This window comes from Bos taurus, chromosome Y (genome assembly GCF_002263795.3).
Source record: "Bos taurus isolate L1 Dominette 01449 registration number 42190680 breed Hereford chromosome Y, ARS-UCD2.0, whole genome shotgun sequence".
Classification (NCBI taxonomy): Eukaryota; Metazoa; Chordata; class Mammalia; order Artiodactyla; family Bovidae; genus Bos; species Bos taurus.
The window spans coordinates 9,456,469-9,472,506 of NC_082638.1; the positions used below are offsets into that span (position 1 = coordinate 9,456,469).

Consider the following 16,038-nt stretch of genomic DNA (forward strand, 5'->3'; position numbering starts at 1 on the left):
GCTACACACGCGGAAGGATTGCCCAACACAGTGCTATGCCAGAAGCAAAGATACAGAGACACAGAGCGAGCGCTGTACACTAAGGCGCTGGTGTTCCCGAACAGTGGAGATCCACTGTAGCACTGTAGGTGGGGTTCTTCCCTACTCCCCTAGCATCCGGACAGCAGCAGGCTCTCTGTCCCTTGAAGAAAAGTATCCAGCCCCTTGGCACCCCTGCGTATCCCTTGGATACTCAGGGAGAGCTCTCAGTTATTGCCAGTCCCAGGGGACACAGGAGTGTGCGGTTCGGACTGCGGAGCAGGAACCCGTGCTTGGAATTTCCAGAGCCAGGTCAATGACAGCGCCTGGGGCTAGCCCGGCCACATGCAAAACCCTGTCCCTCCCTGGAGCAGAATCTGGCCACGTGGGGGCGCTGGAGCAGCACAGGAACCCCGGAAGATGCCCTCCGGTCTGGGGGCGTGTCCATAAGAGTGCCGCCCACTACCCTGTCGGCCATTGGTCTAGATTTGGGCCAGCAGTCTGTGCATGGCTCACAGCCTAGGCCCCCGCTTGTTCGCCGGATCTCCTAGGGCCCGTTCACCCCGTCCTGCGTTTCTGGCACCCCTTTCTTCGGCCTCACGCCAACACCCCCACACAGCAGCCCCCGCCTTCTGACAATCCCCCTCACTCCCCGCCCCCAAAAGAGCTAGTCGGTCCCACAGGTTTACTGCAGCCTGGGCCGCCATTACGCCCCACTTGTTGTGCTCTTATGTCGCGTCCCTTCGCCTCTGCCCCAGCTCGGGGTCACCGCCAAGGCCAAGAGGAACGTGAGAGGCGGTCAGAGGAAGGCGGGAGCGTCCCGGGACCCCGCACCTTCCAAGTTGTGAGCCCAGGTACTCAGGGGGCAGGGCCCCGCCCCCACCCCCCCTCCCCCACCCCGCAGCCTGCCGTCGTGATGCAGTGCGCAGCTGGGACCTTGTCACCAGCAGTTGTCACGCCAGGCCAAGAGGCCACCCTCTTCAGGGTGGAGGCGGTGGAGGAGGGCGAGGCCCTGGTGGACGGAGACGTGGCGGGGATCGGGCGGGAGTTCCAGCTGCTTGCGGAAGACATCGTGGAGGAGGTGGAGGTTGTGGCGGATGAGGAGCAGGAACAGCGGCCCTCCCAGGAGCTAGAGGAGAAGACGGTGGAGGAGCAGGGCCAGGAAAGGCCCGGAGGCCCTTGTGAGCGCCAGGAGCTGGATGCCCTGCAGGCACTGGCCGCCCTGCAGGTAGAACTGAGCTCTGAGCGTGAGCAAAACCGCAGGGCTTACGTTCAGTTCATGCGCAAGAACCATCAGAGGAGGAAGCGTCACTTGGCTCGGAGGAGCGCCATCATCCAGGGCATCCCTGGCTTCTGGGCCAAAGCTGTATCCTTTGCGCTGCTCCTTGGGGTCCGCTGCTCAGGAGGACGAGGAAGGGGAGAAGGGGCAGGAGCAGGCGGAGGGGGTGGAGGCGAGGGCACAGGAAGGGCGCCGGAGGCCACTGAAGGAAATGCGGTCCTGGGCAATTGGCAGGCTCCAAAGGCACAGCCGAGTAGGGCCTGGGCAGGGCCACAGGTGGACGTGTCGCAGCCATGCCTTTGAGTGTCTCCTTCAGGCCTGCATCTGAGGAGGCGCAGCCCCCGAGGCCTCTAAGTCAACATTGACCAGAGACGGTACACAAGAGCAGCGTTCGCAGACAGTTATTGGTGTAAATGTGGGTGATCCCGGCACATTGCTGGGGCATGTGAGTCATTCACACACACACGCACACACGCACACGCACACGCACACACACACACACGTACACATAAACACACACACACATACCCAAGAAGCCCTTTACTTTCAGACACGGTTTGTCACAAGGACTGCAAGTCTGACCGTATAAGCAGTGACAGGCCACTACCCAGCATACACAGGTCTGGAGGAGCAGAGTAGCGGTCAGAAACAGCCCCTGCTTGGGGAATGCAGATGCACACCATCCCAAGGGGCCCAGAGCCATGAGCGTGTCTGATGGTATGGCAGGTCCTGAGGATATCAGCAGTGGCCGGGCAAGAGGCAGTGCCCGCCAAGCTCCTTGCAGATGCGTGTTCCAGTATCCTTGTTCCACCCCAGACTAGGGCTGATGCTCCTGGCTCTTCTTGGCCGGCATGTGGCCTGAATGGCTCCTTGACCTAAAGCAGATTATGAGCCACCCTCAAGTCTCCGTCCTGATCAGCGACCAAGATCAAGACTTTCTCGGCTACATGATGGACTTGAAGGTCAGTGAGGGAGACTGAGGAAGGGTGGGTATGGGACCTGGCGGGGAGTGGGAGGAACGTGTTAGCCATGTTCCTGTGCTGTGAGACTTTGGAGAGGCATCGGGGAAGCTGATCATGCCTGCCTTGGAGGCAAGCTGAGGCCCCTAGAAGCTTGCACCTTTTCCCTCCTCGCTATCCTGGCAGGTGCAGGTGCGGAGCCATCCGCCGTCCCGCTGCAAGCTGATCTTTTCCTTTCGGGACAACCCCTACTTCTTGAACTCGGTGATCATTAAGGAGTATTACCTTGACATCACTGGTAAAAGGTGGCTCCCGGGGTGATGAGTGTGGGTGTGCAAGCGTGTGGATGATGCACCTGCGGTGTCCACCCCAGTCTCCCCTGTCTGTCTGCAGGGTACAGGGCACGTCGATCCACTCCAGTCCACTGGTTCTGGGACTTTGAACGGGGAGCCCCCAGCCGCAGGCTGGACACCAGGAGCCTTAACTTTCTCAACTGGCTGTCAGGCCACAACGGCCCAGAATCGAACAGGATTGCTGAGGTGGGGTTGCTTTGGGCTTGCACACAGTTGGTGGTTGATGTTGGAGTTCTTGGCTGCTCATGGGAGGGTTGGGAGCCTGGTCAGCCCCTGGCTGACCTTGCTCGTGTTGCCTGCAGATCATCAGCGAAGACGTGTGGGACGATCCCCTGAAGTACTACCTCAGGGAGGAAGGTTCGTCCGTGAGAGACAACTGACAGAAACACATGTGGTGATGGGGTCTGGAGGTAGGCCCCGTAGGGACAGCCGAATAGTAGCTGGGGCACAGTACTTCCTTTCGCAAGTGGGGATGCTCAGGCTCATGCAAACTGGCTGCAGAGCCAGAGCCTGAGTCAAGCATGTAGCAGGTGACTTGCTGAGACTGGGGGCTGGGGGGGACTCGGTGTGTCCGAGAGCGCAGTAAGTCCCCCTCCAGTCAGCTGTGGTGGCAGCGCGAGAGTCCTAGGTGATACGACTAGAGGCAGGGTGAATTAAGTGCCTGTGTCAGAATCATCTGTCCTTGGGTCCTGCCATTCCCCCGGCGTCCTTCCTCTCACTGAGTTTGAGAATGCCTGGGCCCTTCACTTCCGCCCCTTAACCTAGGATGGCCTGTCATTGAAAGGGCGTCCTGTCCAGGGCCCCAGTGCACCTGTGCGCTGACTTTGGGATCTTGTGTGAATTTCCACATCCAATACTCTGATCTCACCAGCACCACACCTGCTGAGCTTGAAGTTGCTTCAGGGAAAATCCGGACGTCTCTGGGAGGAGGTGGACAGGGAGCCCCAAGGGCAGGACATGGTGCCTAGTGACACCATCTCCGTCATTGCTGGACACGGGTCTTCGGCTCCTGAAACCCCTGTGTTCCCTGTTTGCGTCCGTGTCCACGTGCCAAGCATGTGTGTGTGTACACGCGTGTGCTTGTGTCACCTGTCTTTATGCGGGGGTGTGTGTGTGTGTCCGGCCCAGGGCGGACGCAGAGATGAAGGCGACGGGAGAGGAGGTGACGAGCGACCAGAAGAGGAGGCACGAGGCGTCCCCAGGCTGACGGAGGTTGGTCACCGACTCTCCGCATGACCGTATCCGGGATGGGAATGAGGAAAAGATGGCCAGTGATACCTGCGGACCGTGGCTCGAGAAATCCGCAATTAGACCAAATCCAAAACACGCTCGCCACTTCTAACTTGTGGTTGTGTGTGCTTGGACCAGGGAGAGGGAAGTGCATGGTCTGAGGATTCCGCGAGGGCAAATCAGGTGGGGCGGGGCTTTGAAACCGCTGCCTGAGGAGCCCTCAGTCCATGGGGACGTGGGCCGGCCTCTGGAAATGGTGGGCGAGGGTACGGCTGGACCCGGGGTGGAGAGGAGGCCAAGTTCCTGTAGAGAAGAGCAGAGACCCGAAGGAGAAAGAGGCACAGATTGCCTGCTGCACTGGGGACTTGTTCCACACACGGAAGAAGGAGACCCGGGAGGGCCCTGGGCCAGTGCTGCCCAGGATCGGCCCATCGGCCCGCACGCTGTCTCCGCGAGGGTGGCACACACTGGCATGATGCGAAACACAACGCAAGATGTGCTAAGCTAGGCTGTCCGTGCAAAACCACAGGCACGCGAGGAGAGACAGGGTGTGAGCGTGGCAGACGTCCAGGCATTTCCAGCCTCCTCGGCAGGGCAGAAAGGCGAGGGAGGCGCAGGTGTGGGTGTACGTGTGCGTCCCTCTGCCGGAGTGTGCCTGTGAGGGAGGGAAGAGGGAGGAAGCAAGGACGGTGGGCTACTTGCATGTGCCAAGGGACCTCGGGAGAATGGCAGACAGGGAAGCCCCTGGGGGCGGTTGAGAGCCTGCTGGTGGATTTCAGGGCCCAGGGGCTAGGCATTAGCGGCCCTGCCAAAGACACCCCATGGGTCGTGCTCCAAGTCCTGACGTGAATTCCTTCCTTCCTCTGGGGTCTTGCCCCCGGCTGTGGGGGTGGGGGGTGGGGGGGGCCAGAGGGGCTAAGGGGCGCGTCTGCCCCAGACGGAGGTTTCTGGCAGCGTCGCTGGAGCAGAATCTCTGATTCTGTCGTAGGGCATCTGCACCAGATGACACTCAGAGGCACCCTGCCTTCCAGGTGACCGTCTTGGATGTCCCCGGGCCCAAGCGGGGACTGGCTTCCTTGGCATGTGGGCTGTGTAGGCAAGCAGGGATGCCTGACTGTCGGGAATTCTAGCTGGGCCTAATGAGAGCAACTGAAAGAGAGTCTTGGCATTTAGCAAAGCAGTGAGGCCCGGGTGGTACAAGGCCTCTTGGTGCCTTTGAGGTAGCAAAGCTGCTTTCTGCCCAGGGAGGCATGAGCTGTGGGCCCAGACAGGGCCGGGTGCCCAGGGCAGCATCGGTTCAGGGACTGAGTGGGTCTGGGTAGTGTTAAAGAGAAGGGACGGCGTGTAGGGTTGCCGCCTTACCTTTACGGCCTCAGGTTCCGTGCCTTGTATCGGAAGAGTGCCTGTATCCACGTGCTCCTTCTTCACAAGACTGGATCAGACCCAGGCCTGTCACAGTCTCTTGGGGCCCTTGCAGGCCCGGGCGTCTCTTTGGCCTTTTCCTGCTACAGGGAGACAGGGAGACAGGTGCACTCAGCAAGCTACACAGGTGGGAAGCACAGGGGCCTCACTCGGAGTGTTGTGGGCCCTGACGGCTGGTGGGCTAGCAACAGGGCCACGCCATTGACAAGGAACGACCTAGATAGATGCACACGGAGAAAGCGGTTCTCCAAGTCAGCGGAGGCCAGCGCTCCTTGTTTTCTGGTTCCCTGAGGGAAGGCACAGACAATGGATCCGGCCAACGTGACTGGTACTGTGAAGCTGTCCAAGGTGATGGGAGAAGGCAGAACACAGGCGCCTGTCACTCAGCTGGCCACAGCGAGCAAATCCTGGGTCCTGCCCTTGCCCAAACCCCCGACAAATACTCCTGAGCGCACATCTCGGTTCCCTGCACCGAACCAGGCCAGGTCCTGCACTTCTTCAAGCCCCCGACCGACACTCCTGGGCCAGCATCGGACTCTCAGGCTTGTTCCTGGCCTTAGTCAAGCCCCCGGAACACATTCCTGAGCCCACAACGCGCTCTGTACCCCTGAACTACGGTGTGTCCTCCCCTTGTTCAAGCCCCCAGGAAACACTACTGAGCCCGCATCTCACTCGCTGCATTGAACCTGGCTGGCTCCTTGTCTTGTTCAAGCCCCCGACAGATACTCCGGAACCCACATCCCGGTCCCTGCACTGAAGCAGCCTGGGTGCTTCCCATGTTCAAGCCCCGACAAGCACTCCTGAGCCCACATCTCGGGCCCTGCACCGACGCAGTCTGGGTCCTGCCCTTGTTCAAGCCGCTGAACAAATACCCCTGAGCCGGCTTCTCTGTCCCTGCCGTGAACCAGGCCAGGAGCTGCACGTGTTGAAGCCACTGACCAACACTTCTGGGCCTGCCTCTGATTCTCAGGCTGGTTCCTGGCCTGAGGTAAGCCCCCAGCAAACAGTATTGAGCCCACAGCTGGCTCCCTGCTCCTGAACTCAACTAAGGTGTGTCCTCCCCTTGTTCAACCACCCTCCCCCCCCCCACCCCCCAGGAAACACCACTGTGCCCGCATCTCACTCGCTGCATTGAACCAGGCTGGGTCCTGCGCTTGTTCAAACCCCCGACAAATCCTCCTGAGCCCACCCCTCGGTCCCTGCACTGAACCAGGCTGGATCCTCCCTTTGTTCAAGCCCCTGACAAACACACCTGACACCACCTCTCGGTCCCGTCATCGAGCCAGGCTGGGTCCTGCCCATGATCAAGCAGCCGATAAACACTCCTTGGAGCACATCTCGGTCCCTGCACTGATCCAGGCTGGATCCTGCCCTTGTTCATCCCGACAGACACTCCCGAGGCCACAGCACAGTCCCTGTCATGACCCAGGCTGGGTCCTGCCTTTGTTCAAGCCCCTGACAAACACTCTTGAGCCCACATCTCGGTCCATGCAACTGAATCGGGTCGGCCCTGCCCATGCCCAAGCTCTTTGTAGAACGCATATATCGTGTGTCAGGACTATAGGATGGCTGGTTTAGCTTGATCCTCTTGCTGCTCCAGGCCCCACAGGCTTGGGCCACAGGGCAGGCTGGGATGTGTTCTCACATGGAGAACAGAACCACTTTGAAAGGGCCTCCATAGGGTCGATGGCAGCCGTGCATGTCTCCGACACCGGTGTGTCGTGGGACTTAACGGGGAGCTGTCCTTAGCGTCTCCCTGGCCGGCATTCGCACAAGGTTCAGGGGGGGGTCCCTCATGCCAGCAGAGCGGGCCTCGTTTCTCCCTCTGCGCACAGTGTGGCCACGGCACCTCAGGCTTGTGCAGCTTTCACGTCGGCCCAGCGAGGGAGGGAGGGTCGCCCGTCCCCTTCTGCGCTTCAGCAGTGACCGCCCACTGTTGGCTTTCAAGGTCGAGAAAGCACTCTCCGAACGTGTGGACTAAAACCCTCTGAACTCCCACCGGTGAAACTCACTCAGGACGAGAAGGGCTTGCCTTCACGCCAAGGATAAGCGTCTCTTCTGAGCGCTGGTGTCCACAGAGTTGCAGACGGCAACAGCACTACTTAGAGAGACGGAGACACACAGACACCAGCGCCTGCTACACACGCGGAAGGATTGCCCAACACAGTGCTATGCCAGAAGCAAAGATACAGAGACACAGAGCGAGCGCTGTACACTAAGGCGCTGGTGTTCCCGAACAGTGGAGATCCACTGTAGCACTGTAGGTGGGGTTCTTCCCTACTCCCCTAGCATCCGGACAGCAGCAGGCTCTCTGTCCCTTGAAGAAAAGTATCCAGCCCCTTGGCACCCCTGCGTATCCCTTGGATACTCAGGGAGAGCTCTCAGTTATTGCCAGTCCCAGGGGACACAGGAGTGTGCGGTTCGGATGGCGGAGCAGGAACCCGTGCTTGGAATTTCCAGAGCCAGGTCAATGACAGCGCCTGGGGCTAGCCCGGCCACATGCAAAACCCTGTCCCTCCCTGGAGCAGAATCTGGCCACGTGGGGGCGCTGGAGCAGCACAGGAACCCCGGAAGATGCCCTCCGGTCTGGGGGCGTGTCCATAAGAGTGCCGCCCACTACCCTGTCGGCCATTGGTCTAGATTTGGGCCAGCAGTCTGTGCATGGCTCACAGCCTAGGCCCCCGCCTGTTCGCCGGATCTCCTAGGGCCCGTTCACCCCGTCCTGCGTTTCTGGCACCCCTTTCTTCGGCCTCACGCCAACACCCCCACACAGCAGCCCCCGCCTTCTGACAATCCCCCTCACTCCCCGCCCCCAAAAGAGCTAGTCGGTCCCACAGGTTTACTGCAGCCTGGGCCGCCATTACGCCCCACTTGTTGTGCTCTTATGTCGCGTCCCTTCGCCTCTGCCCCAGCTCGGGGTCACCGCCAAGGCCAAGAGGAACGTGAGAGGCGGTCAGAGGAAGGCGGGAGCGTCCCGGGACCCCGCACCTTCCAAGTTGTGAGCCCAGGTACTCAGGGGGCAGGGCCCCGCCCCCACCCCCCCTCCCCCACCCCGCAGCCTGCCGTCGTGATGCAGTGCGCAGCTGGGACCTTGTCACCAGCAGTTGTCACGCCAGGCCAAGAGGCCACCCTCTTCAGGGTGGAGGCGGTGGAGGAGGGCGAGGCCCTGGTGGACGGAGACGTGGCGGGGATCGGGCGGGAGTTCCAGCTGCTTGCGGAAGACATCGTGGAGGAGGTGGAGGTTGTGGCGGATGAGGAGCAGGAACAGCGGCCCTCCCAGGAGCTAGAGGAGAAGACGGTGGAGGAGCAGGGCCAGGAAAGGCCCGGAGGCCCTTGTGAGCGCCAGGAGCTGGATGCCCTGCAGGCACTGGCCGCCCTGCAGGTAGAACTGAGCTCTGAGCGTGAGCAAAACCACAGGGCTTACGTTCAGTTCATGCGCAAGAACCATCAGAGGAGGAAGCGTCACTTGGCTCGGAGGAGCGCCATCATCCAGGGCATCCCTGGCTTCTGGGCCAAAGCTGTATCCTTTGCGCTGCTCCTTGGGGTCCGCTGCTCAGGAGGACGAGGAAGGGGAGAAGGGGCAGGAGCAGGCGGAGGGGGTGGAGGCGAGGGCACAGGAAGGGCGCCGGAGGCCACTGAAGGAAATGCGGTCCTGGGCAATTGGCAGGCTCCAAAGGCACAGCCGAGTAGGGCCTGGGCAGGGCCACAGGTGGACGTGTCGCAGCCATGCCTTTGAGTGTCTCCTTCAGGCCTGCATCTGAGGAGGCGCAGCCCCCGAGGCCTCTAAGTCAACATTGACCAGAGACGGTACACAAGAGCAGCGTTCGCAGACAGTTATTGGTGTAAATGTGGGTGATCCCGGCACATTGCTGGGGCATGTGAGTCATTCACACACACACGCACACACGCACACGCACACACACACACACGTACACATAAACACACACACACATACCCAAGAAGCCCTTTACTTTCAGACACGGTTTGTCACAAGGACTGCAAGTCTGACCGTATAAGCAGTGACAGGCCACTACCCAGCATACACAGGTCTGGAGGAGCAGAGTAGCGGTCAGAAACAGCCCCTGCTTGGGGAATGCAGATGCACACCATCCCAAGGGGCCCAGAGCCATGAGCGTGTCTGATGGTATGGCAGGTCCTGAGGATATCAGCAGTGGCCGGGCAAGAGGCAGTGCCCGCCAAGCTCCTTGCAGATGCGTGTTCCAGTATCCTTGTTCCACCCCAGACTAGGGCTGATGCTCCTGGCTCTTCTTGGCCGGCATGTGGCCTGAATGGCTCCTTGACCTAAAGCAGATTATGAGCCACCCTCAAGTCTCCGTCCTGATCAGCGACCAAGATCAAGACTTTCTCGGCTACATGATGGACTTGAAGGTCAGTGAGGGAGACTGAGGAAGGGTGGGTATGGGACCTGGCGGGGAGTGGGAGGAACGTGTTAGCCATGTTCCTGTGCTGTGAGACTTTGGAGAGGCATCGGGGAAGCTGATCATGCCTGCCTTGGAGGCAAGCTGAGGCCCCTAGAAGCTTGCACCTTTTCCCTCCTCGCTATCCTGGCAGGTGCAGGTGCGGAGCCATCCGCCGTCCCGCTGCAAGCTGATCTTTTCCTTTCGGGACAACCCCTACTTCTTGAACTCGGTGATCATTAAGGAGTATTACCTTGACATCACTGGTAAAAGGTGGCTCCCGGGGTGATGAGTGTGGGTGTGCAAGCGTGTGGATGATGCACCTGCGGTGTCCACCCCAGTCTCCCCTGTCTGTCTGCAGGGTACAGGGCACGTCGATCCACTCCAGTCCACTGGTTCTGGGACTTTGAACGGGGAGCCCCCAGCCGCAGGCTGGACACCAGGAGCCTTAACTTTCTCAACTGGCTGTCAGGCCACAACGGCCCAGAATCGAACAGGATTGCTGAGGTGGGGTTGCTTTGGGCTTGCACACAGTTGGTGGTTGATGTTGGAGTTCTTGGCTGCTCATGGGAGGGTTGGGAGCCTGGTCAGCCCCTGGCTGACCTTGCTCGTGTTGCCTGCAGATCATCAGCGAAGACGTGTGGGACGATCCCCTGAAGTACTACCTCAGGGAGGAAGGTTCGTCCATGAGAGACAACTGACAGAAACACATGTGGTGATGGGGTCTGGAGGTAGGCCCCGTAGGGACAGCCGAATAGTAGCTGGGGCACAGTACTTTCTTTCGCAAGTGGGGATGCTCAGGCTCATGCAAACTGGCTGCAGAGCCAGAGCCTGAGTCAAGCATGTAGCAGGTGACTTGCTGAGACTGGGGGCTGGGGGGGACTCGGTGTGTCCGAGAGCGCAGTAAGTCCCCCTCCAGTCAGCTGTGGTGGCAGCGCGAGAGTCCTAGGTGATACGACTAGAGGCAGGGTGAATTAAGTGCCTGTGTCAGAATCATCTGTCCTTGGGTCCTGCCATTCCCCCGGCGTCCTTCCTCTCACTGAGTTTGAGAATGCCTGGGCCCTTCACTTCCGCCCCTTAACCTAGGATGGCCTGTCATTGAAAGGGCGTCCTGTCCAGGGCCCCAGTGCACCTGTGCGCTGACTTTGGGATCTTGTGTGAATTTCCACATCCAATACTCTGATCTCACCAGCACCACACCTGCTGAGCTTGAAGTTGCTTCAGGGAAAATCCGGACGTCTCTGGGAGGAGGTGGACAGGGAGCCCCAAGGGCAGGACATGGTGCCTAGTGACACCATCTCCGTCATTGCTGGACACGGGTCTTCGGCTCCTGAAACCCCTGTGTTCCCTGTTTGCGTCCGTGTCCACGTGCCAAGCATGTGTGTGTGTACACGCGTGTGCTTGTGTCACCTGTCTTTATGCGGGGGTGTGTGTGTGTGTCCGGCCCAGGGCGGACGCAGAGATGAAGGCGGCGGGAGAGGAGGTGACGAGCGACCAGAAGAGGAGGCACGAGGCGTCCCCAGGCTGACGGAGGTTGGTCACCGACTCTCCGCATGACCGTATCCGGGATGGGAATGAGGAAAAGATGGCCAGTGATACCTGCGGACCATGGCTCGAGAAATCCGCAATTAGACCAAATCCAAAACACGCTCGCCACTTCTAACTTGTGGTTGTGTGTGCTTGGACCAGGGAGAGGGAAGTGCATGGTCTGAGGATTCCGCAAGGGCAAATCAGGTGGGGCGGGGCTTTGAAACCGCTGCCTGAGGAGCCCTCAGTCCATGAGGACGTGGGCCGGCCTCTGGAAATGGTGGGCAAGGGTACGGCTGGACCCGGGGTGGAGAGGAGGCCAAGTTCCTGTAGAGAAGAGCAGAGACCCGAAGGAGAAAGAGGCACAGATTGCCTGCTGCACTGGGGACTTGTTCCACACACGGAAGAAGGAGACCCGGGAGGGCCCTGGGCCAGTGCTGCCCTGGATCGGCCCATCGGCCCGCACGCTGTCTCCACGAGGGTGGCACACACTGGCATGATGCGAAACACAACGCAAGATGTGCTAAGCTAGGCTGTCCGTGCAAAACCACAGGCACGCGAGGAGAGACAGGGTGTGAGCGTGGCAGACGTCCAGGCATTTCCAGCCTCCTCGGCAGGGCAGAAAGGCGAGGGAGGCGCAGGTGTGGGTGTACGTGTGCGTCCCTCTGCCGGAGTGTGCCTGTGAGGGAGGGAAGAGGGAGGAAGCAAGGACGGTGGGCTACTTGCATGTGCCAAGGGACCTCGGGAGAATGGCAGACAGGGAAGCCCCTGGGGGCGGTTGAGAGCCTGCTGGTGGATTTCAGGGCCCAGGGGCTAGGCATTAGCGGCCCTGCCAAAGACACCCCATGGGTCATGCTACAAGTCCTGACGTGAATTCCTTCCTTCCTCTGGGGTCTTGCCCCCGGCTGTGGGGGTGGGGGGGGCCAGAGGGGCTAAGGGGTGCGTCTGCCCCAGACGGAGGTTTCTGGCAGCGTCGCTGGAGCAGAATCTCTGATTCTGTCGTAGGGCATCTGCACCAGATGACACTCAGAGGCACCCTGCCTTCCAGGTGACCGTCTTGGATGTCCCCGGGCCCAAGCGGGGACTGGCTTCCTTGGCATGTGGGCTGTGTAGGCAAGCAGGGATGCCTGACTGTCGGGAATTCTAGCTGGGCCTAATGAGAGCAACTGAAAGAGAGTCTTGGCATTTAGCAAAGCAGTGAGGCCCGGGTGGTACAAGGCCTCTTGGTGCCTTTGAGGTAGCAAAGCTGCTTTCTGCCCAGGGAGGCATGAGCTGTGGGCCCAGACAGGGCCGGGTGCCCAGGGCAGCATCGGTTCAGGGACTGAGTGCGTCTGGGTAGTGTTAAAGAGAAGGGACGGCGTGTAGGGTTGCCACCTTACCTTTACGGCCTCAGGTTCCGTGCCTTGTATCGGAAGAGTGCCTGTATCCACGTGCTCCTTCTTCACAAGATTGGATCAGACCCAGGCCTGTCACAGTCTCTTGGGGCCCTTGCAGGCCCGGGCGTCTCTTTGGCCTTTTCCTGCTACAGGGAGACAGGGAGACAGGTGCACTCAGCAAGCTACACAGGTGGGAAGCACAGGGGCCTCACTCGGAGTGTTGTGGGCCCTGACGGCTGGTGGGCTAGCAACAGGGCCACGCCATTGACAAGGAACGACCTAGATAGATGCACACGGAGAAAGCGGTTCTCCAAGTCAGCGGAGGCCAGCGCTCCTTGTTTTCTGGTTCCCTGAGGGAAGGCACAGACAATGGATCCGGCCAACGTGACTGGTACTGTGAAGCTGTCCAAGGTGATGGGAGAAGGCAGAACACAGGCACCTGTCACTCAGCTGGCCACAGCGAGCAAATCCTGGGTCCTGCCCTTGCCCAAACCCCCGACAAATACTCCTGAGCTCACATCTCGGTTCCCTGCACCGAACCAGGCCAGGTCCTGCACTTCTTCAAGCCCCCGACCGACACTCCTGGGCCAGCATCGGACTCTCAGGCTTGTTCCTGGCCTTAGTCAAGCCCCCGGAACACATTCCTGAGCCCACAACGCGCTCTGTACCCCTGAACTACGGTGTGTCCTCCCCTTGTTCAAGCCCCCAGGAAACACTACTGAGCCCGCATCTCACTCGCTGCATTGAACCTGGCTGGCTCCTTGTCTTGTTCAAGCCCCCGACAGATACTCCGGAACCCACATCCCGGTCCCTGTACTGAAGCAGCCTGGGTGCTTCCCATGTTCAAGCCCCGACAAGCACTCCTGAGCCCACATCTCGAGCCCTGCACCGACGCAGTCTGGGTCCTGCCCTTGTTCAAGCCGCTGAACAAATACCCCTGAGCCGGCTTCTCTGTCCCTGCCGTGAACCAGGCCAGGAGCTGCACGTGTTGAAGCCACTGACCAACACTTCTGGGCCTGCATCTGATTCTCAGGCTGGTTCCTGGCCTGAGGTAAGCCCCCAGCAAACAGTATTGAGCCCACAGCTGGCTCCCTGCTCCTGAACTCAACTAAGGTGTGTCCTCCCCTTGTTCAACCACCCTCCCCCCCCCCACCCCCCAGGAAACACCACTGTGCCCGCATCTCACTCGCTGCATTGAACCAGGCTGGGTCCTGCGCTTGTTCAAACCCCCGACAAATCCTCCTGAGCCCACCCCTCGGTCCCTGCACTGAACCAGGCTGGATCCTCCCTTTGTTCAAGCCCCTGACAAACACACCTGACACCACCTCTCGGTCCCGTCATCGAGCCAGGCTGGGTCCTGCCCATGATCAAGCAGCCGATAAACACTCCTTGGAGCACATCTCGGTCCCTGCACTGATCCAGGCTGGATCCTGCCCTTGTTCATCCCGACAGACACTCCCGAGGCCACAGCACAGTCCCTGTCATGACCCAGGCTGGGTCCTGCCTTTGTTCAAGCCCCTGACAAACACTCTTGAGCCCACATCTCGGTCCATGCAACTGAATCGGGTCGGCCCTGCCCATGCCCAAGCTCTTTGTAGAACGCATATATCGTGTGTCAGGACTATAGGATGGCTGGTTTAGCTTGATCCTCTTGCTGCTCCAGGCCCCACAGGCTTGGGCCACAGGGCAGGCTGGGATGTGTTCTCACATGGAGAACAGAACCACTTTGAAAGGGCCTCCATAGGGTCGATGGCAGCCGTGCATGTCTCCGACACCGGTGTGTCGTGGGACTTAACGGGGAGCTGTCCTTAGCGTCTCCCTGGCCGGCATTCGCACAAGGTTCAGGGGGGGGTCCCTCATGCCAGCAGAGCGGGCCTCGTTTCTCCCTCTGCGCACAGTGTGGCCACGGCACCTCAGGCTTGTGCAGCTTTCACGTCGGCCCAGCGAGGGAGGGAGGGTCGCCCGTCCCCTTCTGCGCTTCAGCAGTGACCGCCCACTGTTGGCTTTCAAGGTCGAGAAAGCACTCTCCGAACGTGTGGACTAAAACCCTCTGAACTCCCACCGGTGAAACTCACTCAGGACGAGAAGGGCTTGCCTTCACGCCAAGGATAAGCGTCTCTTCTGAGCGCTGGTGTCCACAGAGTTGCAGACGGCAACAGCACTACTTAGAGAGACGGAGACACACAGACACCAGCGCCTGCTACACACGCGGAAGGATTGCCCAACACAGTGCTATGCCAGAAGCAAAGATACAGAGACACAGAGCGAGCGCTGTACACTAAGGCGCTGGTGTTCCCGAACAGTGGAGATCCACTGTAGCGCTGTAGGTGGGGTTCTTCCCTACTCCCCTAGCATCCGGACAGCAGCAGGCTCTCTGTCCCTTGAAGAAAAGTATCCAGCCCCTTGGCACCCCTGCGTATCCCTTGGATACTCAGGGAGAGCTCTCAGTTATTGCCAGTCCCAGGGGACACAGGAGTGTGCGGTTCGGACTGCGGAGCAGGAACCCGTGCTTGGAATTTCCAGAGCCAGGTCAATGACAGCGCCTGGGGCTAGCCCGGCCACATGCAAAACCCTGTCCCTCCCTGGAGCAGAATCTGGCCACGTGGGGGCGCTGGAGCAGCACAGGAACCCCGGAAGATGCCCTCCGGTCTGGGGGCGTGTCCATAAGAGTGCCGCCCACTACCCTGTCGGCCATTGGTCTAGATTTGGGCCAGCAGTCTGTGCATGGCTCACAGCCTAGGCCCCCGCCTGTTCGCCGGATCTCCTAGGGCCCGTTCACCCCGTCCTGCGTTTCTGGCACCCCTTTCTTCGGCCTCACGCCAACACCCCCACACAGCAGCCCCCGCCTTCTGACAATCCCCCTCACTCCCCGCCCCCAAAAGAGCTAGTCGGTCCCACAGGTTTACTGCAGCCTGGGCCGCCATTACGCCCCACTTGTTGTGCTCTTATGTCGCGTCCCTTCGCCTCTGCCCCAGCTCGGGGTCACCGCCAAGGCCAAGAGGAACGTGAGAGGCGGTCAGAGGAAGGCGGGAGCGTCCCGGGACCCCGCACCTTCCAAGCTGTGAGCCCAGGTACTCAGGGGGCAGGGCCCCGCCCCCACCCCCCCTCCCCCACCCCGCAGCCTGCCGTCGTGATGCAGTGCGCAGCTGGGACCTTGTCACCAGCAGTTGTCACGCCAGGCCAAGAGGCCACCCTCTTCAGGGTGGAGGCGGTGGAGGAGGGCGAGGCCCTGGTGGACGGAGACGTGGCGGGGATCGGGCGGGAGTTCCAGCTGCTTGCGGAAGACATCGTGGAGGAGGTGGAGGTTGTGGCGGATGAGGAGCAGGAACAGCGGCCCTCCCAGGAGCTAGAGGAGAAGACGGTGGAGGAGCAGGGCCAGGAAAGGCCCGGAGGCCCTTGTGAGCGCCAGGAGCTGGATGCCCTGCAGGCACTGGCCGCCCTGCAGGTAGAACTGAG

At 60.4% G+C, this 16,038-nt stretch overlaps 1 protein-coding gene across 1 annotated transcript; it reads left to right on the forward strand.

Annotated features, from left to right (window-relative positions):
- Positions 1-856: 856 nt before the first annotated feature.
- On the forward strand, positions 857-2,989 carry LOC132344590 (testis-specific Y-encoded protein 1-like; the record flags this gene model as incomplete). Its single annotated transcript, XM_059884256.1, has 6 exons — positions 857-872; positions 969-1,384; positions 2,182-2,259; positions 2,443-2,554; positions 2,650-2,795; positions 2,912-2,989. Coding segments are annotated over 6 exons (846 nt in total), but the record flags the coding sequence as incomplete, so codon positions are not given.
- Between the last annotated feature and the right edge of the window lie 13,049 nt (positions 2,990-16,038).